Source organism: Anser cygnoides, chromosome 3, assembly GCF_040182565.1.
Source record: "Anser cygnoides isolate HZ-2024a breed goose chromosome 3, Taihu_goose_T2T_genome, whole genome shotgun sequence".
NCBI classification, from domain to species: Eukaryota; Metazoa; Chordata; class Aves; order Anseriformes; family Anatidae; genus Anser; species Anser cygnoides.
The window spans coordinates 116,996,206-117,019,871 of NC_089875.1; the positions used below are offsets into that span (position 1 = coordinate 116,996,206).

A 23,666-nucleotide genomic window follows, 5' to 3' on the forward strand; every position below is an offset into this window, starting at 1 on the left:
TGGAATATCACAGCCAGCACCCACAGGCCCACATGTTCCTTATAAAAGTGATACCTGCCATACGCATTGTGGAAATCTTGAGATTTAGGGAAAAGATAAAAAATTTTTGGAAAATCTTCCATTTAAGATGAAAAATCTTTCTTCTTTCAAGTTGGTCTACCCAGTATTCCTAATTCTGGCAGACTTAAATGAGACCCCATCACTGTTCAGACAGTGCTCAGAGCTGAATTTCCCACTAAGATTTACCTTCAGGCTTAAGCTAAGCTTGTTAAAAATTGTCACCACCTTCCTTCACCTAGGGATGTGATCTCAGAAGTCCTCATAACCTGTGCGTGGTGCTAATTGTCACCAGTGAAATCTAATAACTTGTGAGTGTCGCTGCTGAAGAGGGGTTCACATTGTGCTCAGCTAACCTCGTTGCTCTGATCCATGCTGTTGTCTGAGTTAAAAGGGCTGTGAAAGGGGTCCTTAAGCAAAGAAAAAATAAAATGAGATCTAACAATGTCGAGACATTGAACCTTCGTGTAGAAGAAAGAAAAGACCGAACCACCCTTCATTCATTTCATAACAGCTTGAGGTGATGCACTAAGGAAAGTGAGCTTGATCACTGGCAAACTTTATGGAAACTTTAGCACAGAAGTACCCAAAGGTGAAATGAAAAATGAATGAGCATTTTCTAAGGAGAATGGAAGGGTTACACAGTCCACTGGAGGCTCAAGGTCAGCCAGCAGCATTTAACCCAGGCGCACAGCACTGCCATCGACGCGATGTTGACCTCTGCTATTTCACAGTGATCACAGATGGGTTTATTGGGGGGCCAACAACCAGAAGCCCCTTTCTTAAGCCAAATAGTGCACATGCCGTGGAGGATGCTGTAATGTGCTGTGCAGATGCGTGCACGTAACCTGCTGTGCAGGTTGGTTACGGCTTCATCTGGCACAGCTAAAAGTGAACTGCTGCCAGCGCTTGAACCCCAAGGGAACTGGTTTGAGTCACGAGTAATTTCAAACTGAGTTGCTGAGGCTTCATCTTTTAGAAATAATGCGCATCGATACGGAGCGTAATTTCTGCAGTTAGCCAAATTGCTCGCTAAACAGCAGAGTGAAACACAAATGCACCCAAGGAAATCAGCAGCAATTGCGTCTTCGTGGGGCCTTGTTTACTGGGAGCAACTGAAACCCAGGCTGAGGTCTGCGTGGCATGAACATTCAATTTCAAACCTTTTCTCTGTATATTCAATAATCAGGGTGGGAGCAGCGCATTGTGTGCTGGTCCTTTTCAGGGAATTTCATCCTAGTTGCATGTACATGCAGCAAATTATAATCAATTCAGATTTATTTCATAATGAGAAGTGCACCGAGAAATGAACAGAAATAACCTAAACAGGGACTTGCACTAAGAACACCTGTAAATTAAGACAGAGATATGTGTTATTTGCTCTGTTGCAGAGTTTTAAGTAAAATCACGTGGTTTTAGTTCTATGACAGCAGTGAGTCAACAACAGTGGGTACATCACATTTACCTGGTGTTATTTTTCTTCATAGCACTTAACATTATGGAGGACTTATTTTGAAAAACAAGGGCTGAGGATATCCATATTCCTTTTTTCATCAGCTATGTTATTGATGTAATCCACAGATCTGGACAATCTGTGATGCTCTCCATTGTATCCCCTGCAATAATGCTTTCCAGAGCTGTCTTGGTCCTGTATGGAAGAAATTTATGTTTTTTTAATTGAATTGATGGCTTGGGGGAAAATAGTAATTAAACAAACCTCTGTCCTCTAGAAACCTCTCTATCAAATGCAGCATTAGGAGATGATGTTGTACCTTTCGAGTGCCACTTCCCTGTGAATGGTCAGCTGTGACTGTCTCGATGCAAGTGGAGAGATCATTATCCATAATGAAATCCTCCTTCACACTGAACAGCAGTGGGTTTTTCTCCTGAAGCTGTTAATGCTTACTAACGTTACAGTGAGGTTTGATACTGCATCCATGTGAAAACGTAATTACGTAGAAAAATCATGTCATGGAGCTCTCTTTGACAAACTGCCATCTGAGCTGATGCTAGTGATCTCCCATTTCGTTAAGCAGCTCGGTTTTGTCCAGAGATCTTTAGGGCTAAAATCATGCATTCTCACCGTATGGTGAAGGACAGCTGCTGTAGCTTGTGGCTACAACAGATTTATAATGTCTAGGGGATAGCTGTAGAGGGGAATATCTAAAAAAATGCCATTTAAGGGGAATGCAAAGTTTTTCTGGCCCAGATTTTGCCACCTCATCCATTTCTTGGGACATTCAGGCTGTGCAGCTGTTGTATGGCTGTCTTTTGTTTCATGCCCTTGAGTGTGGCACAATTTAGAAGGAGGAACAAAATCACAGTTCCTCCTTGTTCCATCCAAACAACACGTTTGGAGGCAGTGTGCATCTCTGGAACTGGGGGAAAATGTGTGCTCACCCAGCCTTGCTCTGAGGCTCAGAAGTGCTTTGAACATCCTCGCATGCCTTGTGCCTCTGGGGAGGCGAACAGTCCGACCCCAAATGTCTGAGACAAATCTCTTTTGATTTTTCTGAAGATCAAGCAAAGCTAGATAGAGACGTTGTAATTCAAGTGAAAATTAAAGCTATTCAATTAATCCCCTTTATTTTTGGCTTCACAGTTTCTCACACGTTCGCTTGTTAAATAAATGCTATGTCAAAGATACCAGCATGCAATAAATGCAGTTGCAAATTACCGTAATTCCGAACTGTCCCCAGAAGCTATATTTTCATAACCTGTTCACACATGCTGGATTAGTACCTGCACTCGCTGCTTGGTTGGTTTCCTTTTAGGCAATTAAACAGTTAAATAATTCCCAGGTAAAAATCGCAGCTCCCAATAGCATTTACTACAGCTGCACCAAGATTTTGGTTCTTTTGTTACTCCATGGTGGAAGTTTATTCCCAACATAAAAAAAAAAAAAAAAGAAATAAAAAAAAATCATGTTTCTGCCTTCCAGGAAATGTTCTCTGTCATACAAGACTTGCAATTCCTTGCCCTAACAAGACGAAATGGGCAGCGGCACCACGTGCACGCCGCGCGATGCGCTCTGTGCACTGATCCTTCTTGGTAGCTCAGTGGCCTGTTGGAGAGCTCCACGATAGAATTACATGCTGGATGCTTGGCCTCTGATTCACCCCCTCGGGACAAATCTTTGCTGGAAGTGAGGCTTGGATCAGGCCTGTGAAAGCTGATAGTGGTAGAGTGCACCTACAATAGTGGTCTTACGTGGAGATGTGACGGTTCCTTTTCTGTAGCTGGCCTCTTCTTTTATTAATGGCACGACGTGCTCATATTCATTTATATGTCTCATAAACCTCAAACAATAATGACTTGGCTTATGAAGAGTTCATAATTCAGTATCTAATGTTCTTGTAGGTAACTCAAAGCCTCTGCTACTTCTGACTTGCGAGAAAATGATAGGCCAAATTAAGCGACTCATTCTTCACAGCAAAATGAGAGTGTACTAATTATTTATCAGTATCTTACCCCTCATTTGACTGAAGAAAGAGCTGATTTTCGTACCACAAAATAGAGCCAAGTGGACAATAACAACCACTATAGTCAAAAAGGTTCCACCCAGATGTAAGTGATAAGTCAGTTTTAGATGACAGCAAAGCAGAAAATGCATGAATAGATTCCTGAACTATTACATATTTATATAATATACAACATATATATATTTCCTCCTACTCACTGCCTCCTACAATGGTTACCTTAAATCAAGCTTTTAGGATCTATTAAAAAAAAACACACCTCAGCACTTATATGAACAAAGACTCTGTTTTGTTCGGATCTGAGCACCTTCTTTGAGGAACTAAGATCTGTTTTCTCCACCGTAACTCTCAGGAGTGGGAAAGTGTTAAGTGTTTCACAGAATGTAGCTGTAGTAACTAAAGACAATGCTCTACAGCAGGTCCTATGCTACAGAGTCCCGATAATCCTGTTCCCTGATATGTATCTTTGCATTCACTCCCATTTAATTAAATGGCCTATAATCAAAGAGGCTTGCTTTTAAGCTTTCATTTTGTCATGAACATTCAGGATGATGCTTTCTATTAGCAATAATAAACCTGAGCTGAAGCAGGGAGCCTCTTCTTGGGATTCCAGAGGGAGATTTTTGAAAATCGGTGTTTTTTTTGAGGTGGGCTGGATTATTCTCTCTGTGGCCCACCAGCAGCATGAAGCTGATGGGGCCTGACCCGTTCCTACAGTACCTTAATTCTGGGATGAAATGAAAACAGCTTCAGGTTTTCTTATCTTTCCCTGGACTGCACAGTTTCCTTTCTACTTTGCTGAGCTTCAGTATAAAAATCCTGATTTTACAGACTAATTACAGCGCGTGACTAAACCCAGACAGTAATTGGGAAGGAAGGATTTAAATGTTTTGATATGTTGAGTCTCTGCAGAAATTGCTGCATCTGTAGCGGAACTTCCAGAGGTGCACGGCATGCACATCGTCTGAAGTGGGAGATGACACGTGTGTAGAAATCAGGCACTAATTTCTGTTATTTAATAGTTACAGTGGGATTTGTCTGGCCATTGTAACGCCTTCCATCTAAGGTTGTTACCCTGGGCTCCCTTTTTTACCAGTGGAAAAAAAAGTAGGCACTTCTAGGGCACGTTTCTCCATTCTAAAATAGACATCTAAATAGGCCACACAAATCATCTTTGTAAGTGCCGATACCTTGAATGCTGATTTTATTTAAACACTTTGTTTTCGCATTAGCAGTACTGTAGCTGGCAGTATTTTCTTCTTCCAGAGCTGATATATACTCTCCTGTGATATAAACTGTGCAAAGCACTTGCCAATATCCAAACAGTGTTTGCAGTGAGGCTGGAGCTACAGGTAACCTCAGTCAGGGCAACCCACTTGCCATCATTTTCAGGAGCCTTCAATAAAGGGAAATTACATTGTTGCATGAGATGCTAAAGCAAAACAAGTTTCCAGCAAAATTTATAGCCACGTAGATGATAATATATTATTTATGGATGCATTTCAGAGATACGGTGACTGTACTTACATATTTGGCTGACTTTTATAACTGTAATATATAATTACAGTGCAATGATTCTTTTTGCTACACGCAAGTACACTTAGCCCATGTCCTTGGAAGTTTGCCTGTAGGCCTACGAATAATTATACTATAAATGTTTGGTAATTAATGTACCTAGTCCAAAAATTACATGTAAAAATTTGAAATCAAAGGAGTAATAACACTTAATTCTCTTATAGTTAACCTTCCAGTTATTTGAATGAGTGCTAATTAGATCTAAAAACCATAAGCGCACTTTTACGCTAATTACGATGTTGATTATGTTGTAATTACAGTTGCAGCAGCGTAACGAGGTTGTTAACCATTTGAGTGCTTCGGGGAGTGCACGCAACAGCTGTTGATAGGCATTCCCAGAGAGTTTCCCCAAATTGCCGCGGAGATGTTGGCCACTGCTTTCCTGCACCCGTGTCAAGCGCCTGGAGGTCAGGGGAGGGAATCAGAGATTATCGCGACGGCTGGCACCTGGGAGACCTTTTAGGAAAGCCGACTGTTTGATCATGTCAGAACAGTTCCCGACAGCCCTGTGGGTGCCAGGAGGGGAGGGTAAACCTGTGCCGCAGCCACACGAGGTCAGTTTTGCTCCTGCCATGCCTGGCTCGCCCAGCGTGCGAGAGGGAGCTGCTGTGGTCCTGAAATGGGAGCACGCTTTGTAATTAAAAAGTCATGTATTGGAATTAAAAAGTCCCGCAAAGGGACTTTTTGAGGGCATGAAGGTGGCCGGTCCCTGCTGGCGGTGATGGCAAAGGCAAGGAGGTGCCGCCCGGCCCCTCCGCCCCTGGGCGCTGCCCTTCCCCGTGCCTTTTTGCCCTGTCAGTGCCCCGCGCCCCGTGCCACCTCTCGCTCGCGATTTGTGCCTGGTGACCTCTGAGTCACGCCGGGGTGAGGGAAGGGAGCGTAGGTGTGCCAGTTAGGAGGCTGAAGCCCTTTAAAGAAGTTTTCTTCCATGCTCCAGCGTGCCATCACACACCAGTCCCCACTCTGCAACCAGGGATGAGTCCAGCAATATTTGGCCCCAAATATTTAATTTTATTTTATTCTCCCAGGCCCTGTAGCTCTTCGTTGTCCTGCTTAACCCCGTTCCCAGTATGCAGGGCTTCCCACCTGTGCAGAGCTCTGCCTTCCTGCACGCCCCTTGCACCAACATCCAGCCCACGGGGTGAAGAAATCAGGCTCCCTTCCCCTCTCCATCCTCAGCAGTAACAACATTAGGATTTCGAACAGCTGAGCAGCAAGACAAAACACCTTCAGAAGAGAAAGAAAACCACCCCCAGTGCTCAAAGCAAGGAGCCCAGCCTGCCGCGGATCTTCCCTCTGCCCATCTCCCCAGTTCTCCCAGCTGCAGAATAAGGGAGGGAGCGACCGAAACGCGGAAAGCGGGAATAGCAGAACTGTTTGCTCAGAGACCGATCCTGCTGTAGGTACCAGGAGCTTGTCTCCTCCCCTGTGAGTTAACCCCACCCTCTGTTTTTATGCTCCGGGCTATTTTGGGCAGGCAGCGAGAAGTGCAGCTCTGACAGATGAGGATTCTGTACCAGAGCACAGCAGCACTTGTTGCTCTGAAGAAGTACAGCCCCGCGGCGGGGACTGCTCCTCCGCTGCCTGCAATTTGCCTTTTATTTATTTATCCACCTGCAAACTTGCCTTCACCACCGGTTTCGAGTTTTATTGTTGCGAGTGATGTTTTGAAAGCTTGGCAGAGCTTTTTTTTTTGGAAGGGAAACCCACCCGCTGTGGGGCTGAAACCTCCTTTTGCCACTTAATAGCGGGAGATCAGCCGGCGGCCTTGGGGGTGAAAAATGACAGACTCTGTTCGTGCTAATGGGGAAGGAAAGGACCCTGAAATCGAGCTCTTTGTCAAGGTAAGCTGCTCTGTGAACTGGACACTGGTGTGGCTCTCGGATCACCTCGGCTTCTATTTAATGATCGAACTTTAATTTTCTGGCGCTGAGCAGACGCGGTGCTGTGACAGCCTGTTATCTCCTGCAAACATGTTCATGCTGCTTTCTTCTTCGTGACATTAGAATTAGGTAATGTTGCAGGAGAGCCAGAGTTCCTTGATTTTATTGTTATTGCTCTCCTTGTGAGTTTGTCCTGTTATTCTTAGCCTGCTGCCTGCAACGTGCTGGGTCCCAACTTCGGAGTGCCAGGATTTTTGTTAGGAATCCTGACTTCCTTCTCCATTTTTGGGAATTAAGAGCGAAGAGCTGAGGGGTACCACAGTTCAGTACCTCGGCAGAGGCTGTCAGGTCTGAAGCACTGACAGCTCCGGAAACACAAAGGGTAGAGCTAGGCTGGCAGACTTGTGATTATATTTCCTGGACTCTTGGTTTCTAAAGCCCATTCTGATTTTTTTTACAAGGGTGACTAATAAAGAAAACTGATCTAATGATTAAACACAGAAAAACAAGTGCACCCATTACATGGTAGGATTTTAGAGTACTTCAGACTGGGTATATCTGTTGGTCTTGGGCTAGGAAAATCTTTCCACTAAAGCCAGTGGCACAGTTCAGCCCCGTAACACAAACAACCTGAGTAATAGCAAACTTCACGCAAGCTCTCCCACTGGAGAGCTCAGATTTTTTGATGTTCAGAGCATGTTTTAAATCCTCTGCCCATGTCAATCCACCATGCCCATGTAAAACCCAGGTGTTTGGTCTCTCCGAGCCTAAACTGTTGCTGGTTTGGATGGGATCATTATTAATACGTGGGAGTTATATCGGGCCCTTTGCAAACAGAGTACCAAATGATTGGGAAAGCAAATTCCAGCTCCTCCCTTCTGTCAAGCTGAGGGTACATAATTGCTTTGTACTCCCTGATGGATATTTTGGGCTATAAGTTGAAATGTCAGCCACATACCACAATGCATATACATCTTCCAAAAACAGTCATTTCAGGTGTGGCCTTTCTGACCGGGCCAGCACAGAGTTTTTTTTACTTATCAGACAAAGATTTTACAAGAATTCCTGGCTCGTAACTGTCCGGTACATCCCTCGTGAGGACCTTAATGTGTTAAAAAGGACCTGCCTGGGTCTGTACGTCCTGATACCTTTCCTCTGCAAGTTGTTTCTACCAAAGTGAGTTTAATGGAGAGGTTTGTGTGCTAAAAAATAGGTTAGTGAGATTTCCTGGTGCTTTGTCCTCACAAATGTGTTCTGGAATGCAAACCTGTAACTAGTGACTTGTTTTAGTGCCCACCCTATTTTGCTGAGGCTGATATGGAGGTTTGTGATACACGGTAATTTGACTAGCATCAGCTGTGAAAGTCAAGGCCACTTTTCAGTGTGTGAAGCTCTGGACCCATAAGTGAGTGGCAAAATTTTTAGTGTAGTCAGTGGAGCCATGCCATCGCCTGAAGATTTATAACTCCTGAAAGAACATTTTTAGCAATGTGGCTTCCTGCATAATGCATGTTACAGAACTGTATAGAGACTCACATAAAACTCATAATTTGCTGAGCTGCAGCAGAAGAATTAATTGGTATCTTCCTGGAGACTTTCCGTTTGGGTTGAAAAATTGCAGTTCTTGAAGTTTTGGAAAGGTGCCATTAATTTAATTAAAAGTCTAACAAGTTGAATAGCAAAACACGTAACCAGAGTATTAAAACACACAGCTCAAAAGTTGAAAAATAAACAAGAAGATCCAAACAAGACAGGAGCTAAAAGCTGAAAAGTAGGAGTGTTTAAGAGAAATATGAACAGGTGAAAACTTAGCTGGAGCATGAAATTTAAAAGGATAACTGGATAAAGGGATACTGCAGAGGAGGAGGAGGACGCCCTTGTGCTGTTTTAAGTTTGGGAAGAAGAGCAGAAAGGTGGCAGTTTCCAGGTGAGTATAAGATGCTGGGATGGGTGGCAAATCTAAACATCAAGGACCACACTCGAGGGAAGTACTAAGATCAGGCAGTGCTGGGGTCAGGGAGCATTTCGTCATTTGCTTTTGCAGAGCTGACATTTACTCGAGGGAAAGAGTTCGGCCGTGCACCCTTGAATGAATCCGCAGCCAGAAAAGAGATCAGTGAGACGATGTAAGACAGCGGGTATGGCCTGGAGAAAACTGAATCTTCTGCAAGTACAAATAAACCAGAACAGGCTGTTGTTCACCAGCCAGCGAGCCTCTAATAAAAGCAGTTGGTGTCTCAGGTTAAAAAAAGAGGTGTTACACAATTGCTCTATTTCCTTTTTCTATTTAACAAGCGGTAGAGCAGGAGCCGTAGAAAGACAAGCAGAGGGATGACTGTAAACAAAAGAGCCGTGCTGTAACCTAATGCAGGTCAGCTATCTCCTGAGCCATGCAGAGAGGCTGGGCACCACCGCGGTGCTTCAGGACACGGGCATTTGAGCCGGGACGGCAGAGGCGGGTTATCAAACCTATTTGTTATCATCCCCATTGATTTTACACCTTTTTCTGTTTTTCTAACGGTGCCCTAACCTGGATCTGGGAGGTGGTTTGCTGTTAAGGAGTGTTCCTTTCTGTTCCTTTCCCCAAATCTGGGCCGGGGCACAGGGGTGGGTAGATGGGGCTCCAGGCAGAGCGGGGAGATGCTGCTGGAGCCGAGTCCGCAGGTTGTGTAGGCAGGCCCGTGGCAAACACCGAAACTCTCCAGCAGCAAATCACTCTCTGAACTTGTTTGGCAAGGACTTGGAAGAGGCTGCTGGAAAATAAAAGGCTTGCTATATAGCAGCGAGGGATGCTGGCAGCAGCGGCGTTGGGGAAGTAAGCATCAGGAGGCAGTGCTTGCTCTGTGCTTAGCCCAGCTGGTTGTAACTCAGGTTAATTTTATTTCTTTGTATGCTGGAGAAGCAAAGTGCCTCTGTATAAATGACACCCTGACGGAAGGTATATTTAGCTTTTTTTGGTAGTCTCGCACCTGTACACTTGAATATAATGACTAAACCGAACTGGTGCTCTTTTGAGAGATGTGCAGCAATACCGACTATTAAATTGCATATGGGAGGAGCACAGAACTTTTATGGTTTCTTTTTGTTTGCTGTGTAACCAGGTGTTTGGATGTATGTTCCTTGCATTTCAGAGTTAGGGTGCTGCTTAATATCTGGAAAGTTAATTTGACAGCAGATTCGTCTTAAGTGTGGAAAACCAAATGTGATGCAAACAAGGCTCAGAAGTGGAACTGTCTGATTGCATTGCTCAGGATGAGCACAGTCTAGAGAGCAAACAAACCACAGAAATTGTCCAAAGTACATTTAATTAAATAAATCTTCCTGATTCTGAAATATCTATCATAAGATACATAACAATCCATATTTCTGATGATCAAAAGGCAGTAGTGTCATCGTGGCAGTAGGAGGACAAGCAGTGAGCTGGCAGACAGTTATTTCTGCAGCCAGTCATTGCTGTGGCATTGGGGTGGATATTCTGGATACGCTCATCGGACCAGGTTTGCAAGAGCTTTTGCTGAAAAGCTGCAAGGCTTTACTTCACAGAGCCTTCAGCTGCAGTCATGCCCAACACCCATCTACTGGAAATGTGGATGTGCTTTGAAAAGCACAGAGGGAGACCTGTTACAGACCTTGAACTCACTGACTCATCCGTTGACCGGATGCTAATTGAAGGCATAAAGTCATAAACCACGCCAAATGCTCTCAACCTGTCCCACCCATTAGGAGCAGAGAGCGTTGTGCACGACCAGCCATGGCGAAGGTGTCCTTGCAGCGCCTCAGGGATACGGCAGCAGCCAAGGTAAGGCTCAAGGACTAACAGCGGTGATATAATTGTAAGGACTTCTCCAGACACTGTTGCTAGAGGCTTATCATAAAGAAAAGAGGTTAGTTTCGGTGTGGCCGTGGTCTGCTGGAGGAGCAAGCAGACATGCTGGGAGCTTACGAGCCATTTGTCACCTCCAAATGTTTCATTCTGAGGAGCTTGAGGAGTCTATTAGGAGTATGCTTAAAAGCACTGACAAGACTCAGCTAGGGGCGAGCCCTACTGTTTTTAATTATCTCCACCATAGGGTGATTTCAGACTAACCCTGGTCAGGATTTTGCTGAGCTGTTGTAAAGGAGCCCTAAAGGAAGATGCAGATAAAAAGGTTACTCTCAGTACAACCAGTCCCCATTATTAAAGCTTTTTGTGTTTTTAAGGTGATAGAGTCATTGAGATAAGAAAACTGGTTTTAGTTTCAAATTTTGGGGCTTCTCAAAGCCAGCAATGGCCTTGCAAACTTGGAGAGAGAGCTTGACGGGTTCCTTTTAACCTATTATAACAATACAAGCTCTGTAATTTATTTGATTCATAGACTGCCCTCTAGAAACTTTCTGACGATGACTAGGAATCCCAACCAGATCTGGAAGGCGCAAAGTTCATTTCTGTTTCTTAAGACGCCTGGATATTTTACCAGCTGCTGTGAACTCAGCTTTTGTCTTCCATAAAAAAATCATTTCTACCTTTAGCGGAACTTTCTAGGTAAAGAGGAAATAGTAAAGAAAGAAAACTACCAGGAAGAATACTGATACTGAAACATCTGGTTCAGCCTGTCTGGCAGTCCAAGGAGGACAATAACATATTTTTGGATCCTTGGTCTAGTGACTTGCCAAGCCTTTCATGTTTCAAGAGAGAAGCAGACAACCTACACGGCAGATACACAAGATGCATACGGTGCATGCAGTCTCTGACAGCTTTCAGCCATCACCCTGGCAGCTGCCCTGAGCACGGGTGTTATTATAAGGATCCTGCATTTCTTGTCCGTTCTGAGCTGCTGAGCAGATGGTGGGCTTCGTAGGCCTTGTCTCCTCCAAACTTTGTTTGGTGAGGGGGTACATGAGCAGCAATCTTCTGTCTTCCAGTGTGCTGGCCTTGTGCACTGGTATCAAGGTTCCCAAGCCATACCAGAGTCCACTGGTAGTCCAGATATCAGCATATGTACTGGGAGGAAAATAATTTTAAAGCTTTGTTTGCACTCGTATACTTTTGCTTCATGAGCTCCGTGCAGATCTCAGGAATTTCAGTGTGATTCTGGCTCAGTTCCTTTCTTGCTCAGTTCTTTTCCAATCAGGATTGACCCTGTTGAAGCCCACAGAATTTATATGTGTGCAAAATGGGCAAAGACAGTCGGGCCTCCTAAGTCTGAATCACACTGTTTGAACAAGCAACATAACCCACTGCAGTAACAAGCAGTAACACACTGCAGCCCCAGTTAAGTGGGAGAAATGCTACCTGGGCTGAGACTTGTTTCTCTGGCCTTCCAATTGAGCATTTACCATAAAGTAATCTAAAGAATAGAGTCAAGTAAAAAAATCCACTTTGATAAGATCTAATTTTGCTTTAATTTTGTATTGCTGAAAAAGCATAATTCAATAAATTAAGAAATAGACGCTTAGCAACTGTTTTAAAATTGCAAGTTGCATATTTTTCCTTGTGACGAAGAAAAGCAATACTCTAAAGAAGCTTTAGCCTGAGTTATACAGGCCAGAGTCTGTGTGTCTGCGTCTCTGTTTTCTCTCTGAGCATTTGCAGATTTTGTCTTGTGCGAAGACAAGTGTCTCATTGGTGGGAATACTGGAGACAGACAGTGTACAGTTTAAGCAGGCCAAATGTACAAAAGGACTTGGCAGGGATATAATCACTATCCATGCCACCTTAAACCTAGGCTGGAACGCTTTTATGATTGATTGGGAAACTGGATCTCAAGTTAAGAAGGGAATTTCATCTGTGTCTCCTGCCTGCATACATGATCTAATCATTAGCTAAAGGTGAATGACACCCTTACCTGCCTTTTTTGCCTTTTTTTTTTTTTTCCACTTACAAAAATAGGCGCGACTGCTGGCTGTTTATTGAACTTGATGGCATCAATGTATATGTTAGATGTGACCAAAGCGTCTGATTAAAATTAAACATTCAAATTTTTGTTGAGTATGCATGGACTTCAATATTTCCTTAAATACCTTTCTAAATTGAACCCATAATTAGAACAGATAAGACTTTAGAGACATTCAGGATGGGTCATATCCCGTTGCCATAAAATCCAGTGAAGCTTGCACTGCTGAGTTCAGCAGCAGCAGTTAGACCAGCTTGTGTCTTTGAGAAATCTCACCTTAAGTATATTTGAGATTTTGTTTAAACTCCATCTTCTATTTTTATTCCTTTTTTTTTTTTATTTTTTTTTGAGCTGCATAGTCAAATCAGGTAAATAAAGTGTTTTAATCCTACCAAAAAGAGCTGGTGATATTCATAATTGTTGTTGCCTGTACTTAGAAATAGCCATCGGTATGCTTTGGGCGCTCTATGTTTAGCTGCAGATAGCTTGTTTTCCATCTCTGGCAGCTGACTCTCTGGTCTCTGTGGTCTCTCTGGTCTCGTCAGAATCACAGGTTGGTGTGTCACAGTTCAGTGGTGACAGTGAAGCTCCAGTAAGTGTCCCCAGGAAAATTTTATCGGCAATATATGGCTCTGCTGCGGCTATTCCAGAACAGTAAATGTCACAGAGATCGGTTGACAGAGCATCCCAAAAATATACAGGGATCCTTTCCAAGAGAGCCAGTAGGAAGTACGTCTCTGCTCCATAGTTACACGCTAGTATCAGTTCACCTGGCTATGTCAAATATATTTTGATGGAATGCTGCGTGAGGATCATTTAGGATAACAAAATTATCATTACAGTAACTGTATTAGTTGCATTACTAGTACTACCTGTATTACTGGTGATTGTATGACATGTAATTCTTCAAAACCTGGCAGATATCAGTAAACTAATCCTAGCTATGAGAGGTATCATAAACACTAGTATTTCCATTTGGCAGCTAAGGGCTCTAGTGGAAGATTTTTCAAATTATTCTTTATTTAATAGAGTTAGACAAGTGCTAATTGGCAGTGAGTTTATGTGTTAGCGTTATAAATGATTAAAAGATGTCAATTGCACTATTTTTCTCAGCAAAGTCATACTCAAAGTCATAGGGAGAATCAGCTGGCATAAGGAAGGTCTTGATTTTGAGCAGGATTCATCCTATATCTTTTTGAACTAGGAAATCAGAGCAAGTGCCTGAAGTGCTGTAGTATGTACTTAGAAAATAGATTCAAGTGGTTCATTTGACACAGTAGAGTTTAACATGGATAAAGTCCAAAATAGATCCTCATTCCCATTCCTTCCTTGCCCCTTGCTTTGCCCATTTGTACTTTGTATTGCTGACCTGCAATAAAACTCATCTAGGTGTTATAACCATGGTATATATACACATCTGCAGCTGAGTGAATTTTTTTTTTTTTGTAGGTCTAATGAATTTAATCAGCATCATGTTTCCCTGGCATGATTTTTTATTTTATACTTAAGAGCTGAAAATTATTACAGTGCAAAAGTAATTCAAAATGTATTCAGTTGTGTTTTGAAGATCCAAAGTCAGTAATATTATCTAATCATAAACTCACAGAATGGGGTGGGGTTGAAAGGGACCTTAAAGCCCATCCACTTCCACCCCCCTGCCATGGGCAGGGACACCTCCCACTAGACCAGGTTGCCCAAAGTCCCATCCAACCTGGCCTTGAATACTTCCAGGGATGGGGCACCCACAGCTCCTCTGGGCAGCCTGGGCCAGGACGTCACTGCCCTCAGAGTAAAGAATTTCCTCCCAACATGTAATTTAAATCTCCCCTCTTTTAGTTTAAAACTGTTCCTCCTTGTCCTATCACTATCTGCCCATGTAAAAAGCTGGTCCTCATGGCTTCTACTTTAAGGTAGATTTTTCTGTAACTGAAATCTACTTGTCATTGCTGTTTGCTGATAAACTTGATAGCAAAGTTCACGCATACATGTGGAATGACTCCATAAAATGTTTTATTTGACTGTTAACTTAAATGACTGTAAAAGAGTATTATTCTGTCTCAGTAATCACAGAAGAATCATAGAATCACCTAGGTTGGAAAAGACCTTCAAGACCACCAAGTGCAACCATCAACCTTACCTACTGAGTCCCACCAGTAACTAATGTCCCTCAGTGCCAGGCCTACACATTCTTAAATATCTCCAGGGATGGGGACTCCACCACATTCCCAGGCAGCCCGTTCCAATGCATGACCACCCTCTCCATGAAGAAATTCTTCCTGATGTCCAATCTAAACCTTTCTGGCACAACCTGAGGCCACTTCCTCGTGTCCTATCACTTGTCACCTGAGAAAAGAGACAGACACCCTCCTCCCTGCAGCTTCCTCAGGTAGCTGTAGAGGGCCGTGAGGTCTCCCTTAGCCTCCTCTTCTCCAGGCTAAACAACCCTAGTTCCCACAGCTCCTCCTCATATGTCTTGTTTTCCAGTCCCCTCACCAGCTTCATTGCACTTTTCTGAACACATCCCAGCAACTCAAAGTCCCTCTTGTAGTGAGGACCCCAAACTGAGCACAGCATTCAAGATGCGAGCTCACCAGGGCCAAGCACATAGTGGCAGTCACTCTCCTGGCCCTGCTGGCCACGCTGTTTCTGATGCAGGCCAGAGTGCCATTGGCCTTCCTGGCCACTTGAGCACACTGCTGGCTCGGTGTCAACCAGCTCCCCCAGGTCCTTTTCTGCCAGGCAACTTTCCAGCCACTCTTCCCCAGACCTCTATGACTACAAGGGGTTGTTACAACCCAAGTGCAGGCCCCAGCACTTATCCTTGTTGAACGCCATGCCGTTGGCCTCGGCCCATCAACCTGGCCTGCCCAGATCCCCCTGCAAAGCTGTCCTGCCCTCAAGTAAATCAGCAGGCCTGCCTGACTTGGTGTGGTCTGCAAACTTTCTGAGGGTGCACTTGATCTCCCATTTGATAACTTATCTTTTTGAGTGTTTATGTTTTTAACCTGCTATATATATCCTTTTTTAATGACAGTGCTCCCTGGCTGATATATCTCTTTCATGATGTAACATAAGATTCCTCCTCTCTTCAGCTACCCTGGTGCACCACAGAAATTGTGTGGCTACAGTGTCAGAAGAGAAGGTGTGCTCAGAAAAGAGGCTGGGACACAAAGCACCAGAGATATACTTGATTCTGTATGATAATACTGCAAAGTTTCGCCATGATAGAGTGGCCCCAAATGCTGATATTTTTGAATTTCCGTCCTATGAACAAATCAGTGTTTCAGCTCTTTATCCTAATACAGAGCAACAGCAACAGTTCCCACCAGGTTGAAACTCCTATTTTTATTTTGATCCAGCTCTACTCAAAACGTGAAAAGGTCCTGCCATGCACATTCTGCAACATAGGGTCAGTAATATCGCTAGGTTAGCACCCAAATTCTTTTATTTACTCTTTTGCTCTTCTGCCTTCTTTGGTGACCTTGGACAAGTTTTTCAGGCTCTCCTGGTCTCAGTTCCAGCTCTGTAACACACTGATTATAGTCCTCCATCAGATGTGGAGGCATTGTGGGAGCGGGGAGTATTCTTTGCTCTTTCTCAGAATGGCATCCTGAATACCACTGAAAATAGAAATGTATGGTGGGATCACCTCTGTGATGTAGAACTGTCTCCAAACAGAGTATGTTGAAAACCTTGATTTCGTAGACATAAAAGAAATCAAACCAAATGGAACTGGATGTGTGTCTGCTTTCAGGCATCATCTGAGACAAAGCTCCCTTCCCATCCACTCCTTCCAGCCCTCCCTTTTTCCTTCTCAGGGTCTTGTATCTTCTGTAGTGACTTCTATTGCAACCTCTCTGTTTTGTCTGCTTGTTCTCACAGGCATTCAGACTCATAAATTTATACCAATAAGTGTCTTAATTTTCATCATTTCGATGTTGGTCCCCTGGGTCTCCTGGTTCAGCTTCTACCAGTGAAGTACCGTGCTTCTCCAATTTTCTTCCATGTGCCTGATTGCCAAATGAAGTTGAAATAGCTTCTTTGTATGTATTTCTGGTAACCATGCGTAACACTCAGATAAAGCACTAAAAGAGGCATATTTCAAGAGGCTAATAATTAATTAATGCACCCGTGGGACTGTAGGAGTTAAACCTATCCCTGCTATAGCTACTTGAGCAAAAAAAACCCATAACATTATGGATGAAGTTGCCCAGATAGTGATAGTTTGCTCTTTTAAATCCTCATTCACAATAGTCCCTAATTTTATATACAGGGCAGATGACAGAAGACCATGGCATTTACCTGTGCATGCTCGATGCAAAATGTATTAAGAATGGTCGAAACATATATTCAAGGCTGAAGGTGATTCTCTTGTTTTAAATTCTATCACATTTGAATTTCATACACATAAAACTTGCAAGGTCAGTTGAGGGAGGTGATTGTCCCGCTCTACTCTGCGCTGGTCTGGCCTCACCTCGAGTACTGTGTGCAGTTCTGGGCACCACAGTACAAGAAGGACATTAAACTGTTGGAGAGTGTCCAGAGGAGGGCAACGAAGATGGTGAAGGGCCTAGAGGGGAAGACGTATGAGGAGCGGCTGAGGGCACTGGGCCTGTTCAGCCTGGAGAAGAGGAGGCTGAGGGGGACCTCATCGCGGTCTACAACTTCCTCGCGAGGGGGAGTGGAGAGGCAGGTGACCTATTCACCGTAAACACCAGTGATAGGAACCGTGGGAATGGTGTTAAACTGAGGTGGGGGAAGTTTAGGCTGGACATCAGGAAGAGGTTCTTCACCGACAGGGTTGGCACACACTGGAACAGGCTCCCCATGGACGTAGTCACTGCACCAAGCCTGTCTGAATTTAAAAAGCGATTGGACTGTGCACTTAGTCACATGGTCTAAACTTTGGGCAGACCTGTGCAGTGCCAAGAGTTGGACTAGATGATCGTCATGGGTCCCTTCCAACTTGGGATATTCTATGATTCTATGATAAGGATTATATATAGGAATAGTCACAATAGCAGTAAATTACTTTTTTCCTCTTCTTGCATATGTTGGTTTCCTCTGGACTAAGAAAAATATCATGACTCGATTCTCCATTTGCCAATATTTCAGATATTAATATCTGATCATGATACTGGGGATGCAGTTTACGTGCAGAAGGAAGTTTTCTTGATTTATGTATTGCTTTAGTTTCCCTTTCTGTTAATCCTGAAGATGCAAAAGCCTATATAAAATGTTCTAGCTTCTGCTGCTAATAGAGATGTCTGAGTACAATGTTGTACTGTTTGGAAAAGGGCTAGTTGTCCCCATGGAGTGTGTGCTGTTGCAAGCTAGCAGTCGAGTTCAATGTATGATGAGCTAATGCATGGAGGTAGATGCTCCAGCTTGAAGACATTTGACAGCAAAGCTCAACTGTCTAAAATTCAGCAAAGATATATTTTAGCACACAGAGCTAGCATGTATCACCACACTGGAAAAGATGTAGAGTAGGATAATTTTAAGACTCAAAAAGAACTTAAGAGTGCTGTCCTTAAGGTGATATTTCTCATTCATGTAAAAAAACAGAAATCCCTTGACTGCAGTATTAAATGTATCTGTAGGGGGCTTTTAAATATAGTGGTAACAAGTACAAGTACTATTAACAATTAGTTAAGGTCAGATATAGTGGAAATAGAAATAGGCTTATTAATAACTGTAAAAGTCATTAACCATTGGAATAAGACACCAAAGAAGACCGTCTTCTAGCTCAGAGGAAGACTACATATGATGTAAAGAAACGTATATAGTTAGAATCAATACAGGAATAAACATGCCTTAAAATCTGCAAACCAAGTAGTCATTGCTATGGAGGGTATATTGGCAAACCAGAGTAGGGCTTGGTTAAAGCACAGAAGAAAGCTTTGGTATTCTTTGCCACTGAAATGTGGCACAAATTTGGTCAAAGCCACTGTGATAGAAATAGTGTTCGGAGGCCACTTGCATGTCTTAAAGTATCTCTTTGTGTCTTGGGCACAATAGTATGATGGGATTTATTCAGGTGTTGGTTAAATAAGTGTTTGTTTATATTTCTCTGGGTACACAAGGGCCAGCCATCAGAGCCATAGAATCATTCAGGTTGGAAAAGACCTCTAAGATCATCTAGTCCTACCTTTAACCTAGTACTAAAGTCCACCACTAAACCATGCTACTAAGTTCTACATGTACACATTCCTTGAAGACCTCCGGGGATGGTGACTCAACCACTGCCCTGGGCAGGCTGTTACAGTGTTGCACAACCCTTTCAGTAAAGAAATTTCAATTTCTTCTAATATCCAACCTAAACCTCCCCTGGCACAAAAACCTAAATTTGCCCTGGCACAGAAGGGCATTTCAAGGGCCTTCAAAGATGAAACAAAGCAGATGCTGCCTTGGTCAGGCTCTGAACAACCATGCTAGCGTAGGTCAGACCTTGTTGGCTGAAAAGTAGGAAGAGCTAAATTGGGAGCTTCAAGAGCTAAATTCTCTTTCTGGCTGACCTGGAGCCATTCCCTAAGTCATGCTGTCTCCATGCCCTGGTTTCATTATCTATGAGACATTTACACCAATGTCCATTTTCATCTCTAGCAGCACAGCAGCTTTTCTGGTTAAAATCACGTTCCTCCTTTTCTCTTTACATAGATTAATGACTGTAAAGCTACTCTTGCTTTGTGGTTTAGGTCCTCACAAAAAACTGAATTAATTCTCAGATCGGGCAGGTACCTCTCTATATTAATTGCCAAGTTTCTCTTCCCCATCGCATTTCAGCACCCAAATAAACACCCTCAGCAGTGCCACCCACCACGTCTAGCTATTGTTTTGGGTGCTGGTGCACATCTGTACCTGTGTATTGTCCAAAATGAGTGGAATTTAGAGAAACTGGCCTCTGATGGATCGCTGCTATTGTGGACAGTGTTTTTCTAGATTGTGATTCAATTTGTGTGGGTCAACAGGCACGTTGTGTTACTGCTTTCCTTTTGCTTTTAGCTGCTGAATGAGCAGCTTACTTTAAACAGATACAAATGCATATCAGGGGAGGAAATTATTTTCTTTCACTGCCCTGTGTTTTGTGATGAGCTGTTGTTGCTGATTCGTTGTGCAACTGGAGACCTGTTTGGTTTGTTTGTTTGATCTGTAGTATTTTTTTAAATGCTGTTCCTGGATGAAGAGGGGTTGAATCACAGAATGTTCTTGCGGGTTGTCGGACCTCACTGAATGGCAGTTTTAGTTGTTTTACTGTGCCCAGTTCTTTCCGTTTTCAGGACAAGACAAAAAGACGCAGTGTTCCTACCTGCTTCCTTACTAAGCCTTGTTTCAGACTCCCTCTAGCACTTTGATCATTTTCATTTTCTCCTCTGTTGACTCGCACGTTCAGTTTCAGATGAATGGTATATTTGCCTTAATTTACTGAGGTGCCTTTCATTGAACTGAGGTGCTCCGACTTTGGGATTTTGGTTTTGCTTTATTTTCAATGTCAGTAAATCCCACTCCCCAGTTAAGCTCTAGATCCAGCTCTAAATCTGTGTCTTGTTTGAGGTTCAAAACTATTTACCCTGTTCCAAGATGGATCCAAGAGCCTTTCCTGAGACTGAACGAATGTGAGCTTTTGGAGTTCATCTCATTTATAGAACCATAGAATATCCCAGTTGGACGGGACCCACAAGGAGCATCAAGACCAACTCCTGGACTCGATGTTCATCATTTAGTTGATCATCAATGCAGCTATGCATTTCTCTGCACACCTCAGAGGTCACACTTCTCACTACTCAATCCATAAAAAAGGCAGTCAAACGTGGATGCAGGAAGACTTGTTTTGGAGTGGGAATTTCATACCTGCCCATCTCAATGATGAAACCAGCATCCCTATGGCATGCGCCTATGGGGAAACCTCACCCTCTTCCCTGGCGAGTAGGAGCTAGGCCTGAAGGTCGCAATATTTATTTCAAAAGAGATGATTCTGCAAGAATAATAATAGCAATAAAAAAGTGCTGATTGCACACAGCTACTTGGGTCCAGCCTGTGTGATCCTGGGAAGGATGCGGTCAGGAAGGGGATGTAACCTTGAAATGATGATTTTCTTTTCCAGGGGAAGGAGATGCTTCTTTTCCCTGACCTTGGCTGGCATCCCAGCCCAATTTGCACGTGTCAGCATCTTGCTTCAGCTTGCACGGGCAAAAGTGCTTTTTTCCTAATTAAACCCTGGGCATCTCTTCCACACTGTGCACCAAGGATCTGGGGGAACATTTAAAGAAATAAGACATATCCAGGACTGTTGAAAGTGGTGCAATTAGTAACAGTCATGTTGTGCCTCGCTGTCAGAAAAAGGGGTTTTGTGCTAACTGATGTTTGTCTATTCAATGGAAATGGGTATTTATAGGATTTCTTTATATTTGGTATTTTCCAAGAACCACCAGTGCACTTGGCATTTCACATTCTCTCTTTTAGAGGGAATTAGAAGTAAACATGAAAAAATGGCTAATTCTTCTGAGCTTATTCAGGTACTTGAGAGATTTGGGTCTTGCTGTGCTCAAATATATATAAAAGGATCAGAAATTCTCTCAGCAAATGCTAGTTTCTCAATTATCTCATTAACTTGGATGTTCCAATGAGCTTTTTGTGGTGGTTGCTTGGTGTATGTCGTTCAAATGGCGTTCTGCAAATTGTAGTAAACGTGGCAAACAGCTCTCTGACAGCTTGCAAAATGGAAACCTCTGTGCTCTCTTTCCTGGATCAACCAGGAGCCTAGGATGGAACAAAAAGCTGCCAGGGAAACTTCTTAAATGTTAGCGAACATTTTCCTGTAGAACACACACTAGCATCGAGAAGACACTGAAGGAAGAGATAATGGAGAGGAGAAGCTGCTGAGAGAGACTCTAAAAAAAATCAAGAAAGTGATTTTTGTATGGAGGAGGAGACTGAGGAAGAGAGATGTTAGTAGGAAGAGTTTGCTGACTGCTTCTGAGTCCAACCATGCATGACTGATCCTCTTGGAGAGAGGTTCTCTTAGAGCATGAGGGGCCTAAGAGGGGGGACTCAACGATGGTGAGCATAAAAACTGCCAACACTGAGAACAGACATCACGGCCAGGGATACCAGAAGTGGGAGGACAGGAAGGAGTGAAGAGGTGCTAGGGAAATTGCAGTGGCATAAGTGAGATTTTTATACCAAGGGACGAAAAGGAAGAATTATAAGATTTTAAGAAATAACATTTAATTAAACTTCATTACCTAAGTTTTTCTTTTATGATGGATAATAGGATAAAATGAAATTAGAGGAAAGTCAGCCTGAGCATCAAGTCAAATTGTGTTTTGAGAAGGCTGTAAAAGAAGCATGCAAGAAGTTGTCAAAGCAGCATTTCAAAATGATCCAAACTGCAGACAGAAGTTTTAAGAAATCATCCTGCACTGAGATAATAAGAAATGTGATCGTAATTCTGCTCACTGATCCAGCAGATTTTCCCTCTTTGCAACAGTCATCATGCATTAGTTTCACACCTCCATAAGATACTTGTAAATAATACTTCCAATAGCTCACACACTTATTCAGACTTTCTCAGCAGTTTTTTGGAAAGCATCTCTGTTATATTCTTGAGTGTTTGTTATTGAGAACACAAATTGTTCTGCTTCGAAATGAGTAACATTTGCTGGCTGTTTGGGTCTGTGTCCTTCTTAGGCTTTTGTTTTCATTGCAGGTGTTTACATTTACAAACTCAGAACTTGCTGTCTGTTTCTTGTTTAATGAAATATTCAGGGAGCATTGCATTCCCCTCCTCTGTAGATGGCTATCAGAAAAGGCTACCTTGTAGAGTAACAACCCCTTTAATGGCTAAATTTGACTGTATGTAGTGTAAATGACGAGGAGAACAAATACAGCAGTTTGGGAATGTAAGAAAATATTAAAGGTGAAAAAATGTTTCCTAAATACTAAAGCCTGTAATGATTTCTCTGTGAGTAGCTGGAAACCAGAAAATTTGTTTATATTGTATTTGTACCCACACAACTTCAAGGTTTGGTCCAAATGCTTGCAGCATCATTTTACCACTAAGTATTTTACTGAAGATATTGGGGGTTGCATCAGGAAGTCATGCTGAGATGCAAACACCAAATCAAATTCTAGCTGGAGCCTGCGATGCACTGCTGCTTTGCAAAGAAACTTGATCTGGTTTCAGTGAAAGTCGTAACCATTGCTCCCATCTCAGATGAGGTTTGTCTCCTACCCTCTGCAGCACCGGTAGCTTCGGAGATGCCACAAGAGGCAGGAGGACCGAGTCCTGCTCACTCAGAATAGCTCTGCAGGGTTCCTGATGGCTCTTCCCTCCCATTCATTCAGAAGTCACCAATGAGCATATTTATATGATGCAAAATAAGATACAAAATAAGGCCATCGAGGGCAGATTATGGCTGGCACGGCAGTCAGCTGGTTCAGCAGTAGATGCCCTTATCAGAGGCAGCCCTCCATTCAGCCCTGTATTTGCAGGGGCTGCAAGTGCCTCTCTCTTCTAATAGCACAAATAAAGTCCTGGAATTTCAATAAATAATTCAGCCCTGGATCTGATTTCAGGTTCAGCATTAACTTTCAGCACCTGGCTGCTGTTATTATTTGTTAGTCTGATATGCTGCTTAGAGGCATGGAAATTTGGCTGCAATTCATCAGCGTTTGCAGAATGTACTATATGACCAGATTACCATCCCAGGCTCAGAGATTTTTAACAGACATTCAAATTCCAGATGTGCACAGATTTAATTCTTACAAGAACAACTGCAAGCAGGATACTGGTACTG

The 23,666-nt window shown here is 43.1% G+C and overlaps 1 protein-coding gene across 3 annotated transcripts in view; it reads left to right on the forward strand.

The window, feature by feature from the left end:
* Positions 1–23,666, forward strand: part of CLIC5 (chloride intracellular channel 5) — a 75,108-nt gene that overhangs the window by 8,424 nt on the left and 43,018 nt on the right. Inside the window, exon 1 of one of the 3 annotated variants that reach the window (XM_013184546.3) lies at positions 6,596–6,955. The exons of 1 other annotated variant lie outside the window; for it this stretch is intronic. In XM_013184546.3, coding sequence (XP_013040000.2) covers positions 6,893–6,955 — 63 coding nt within the window. In that variant the 5' untranslated portion in view covers positions 6,596–6,892. Of the gene's footprint in view, positions 1–6,595; positions 6,956–10,773; positions 10,794–23,666 lie in introns of those variants that run through there. One more of the 3 variants, XM_013184547.3, reaches the window with a different exon arrangement.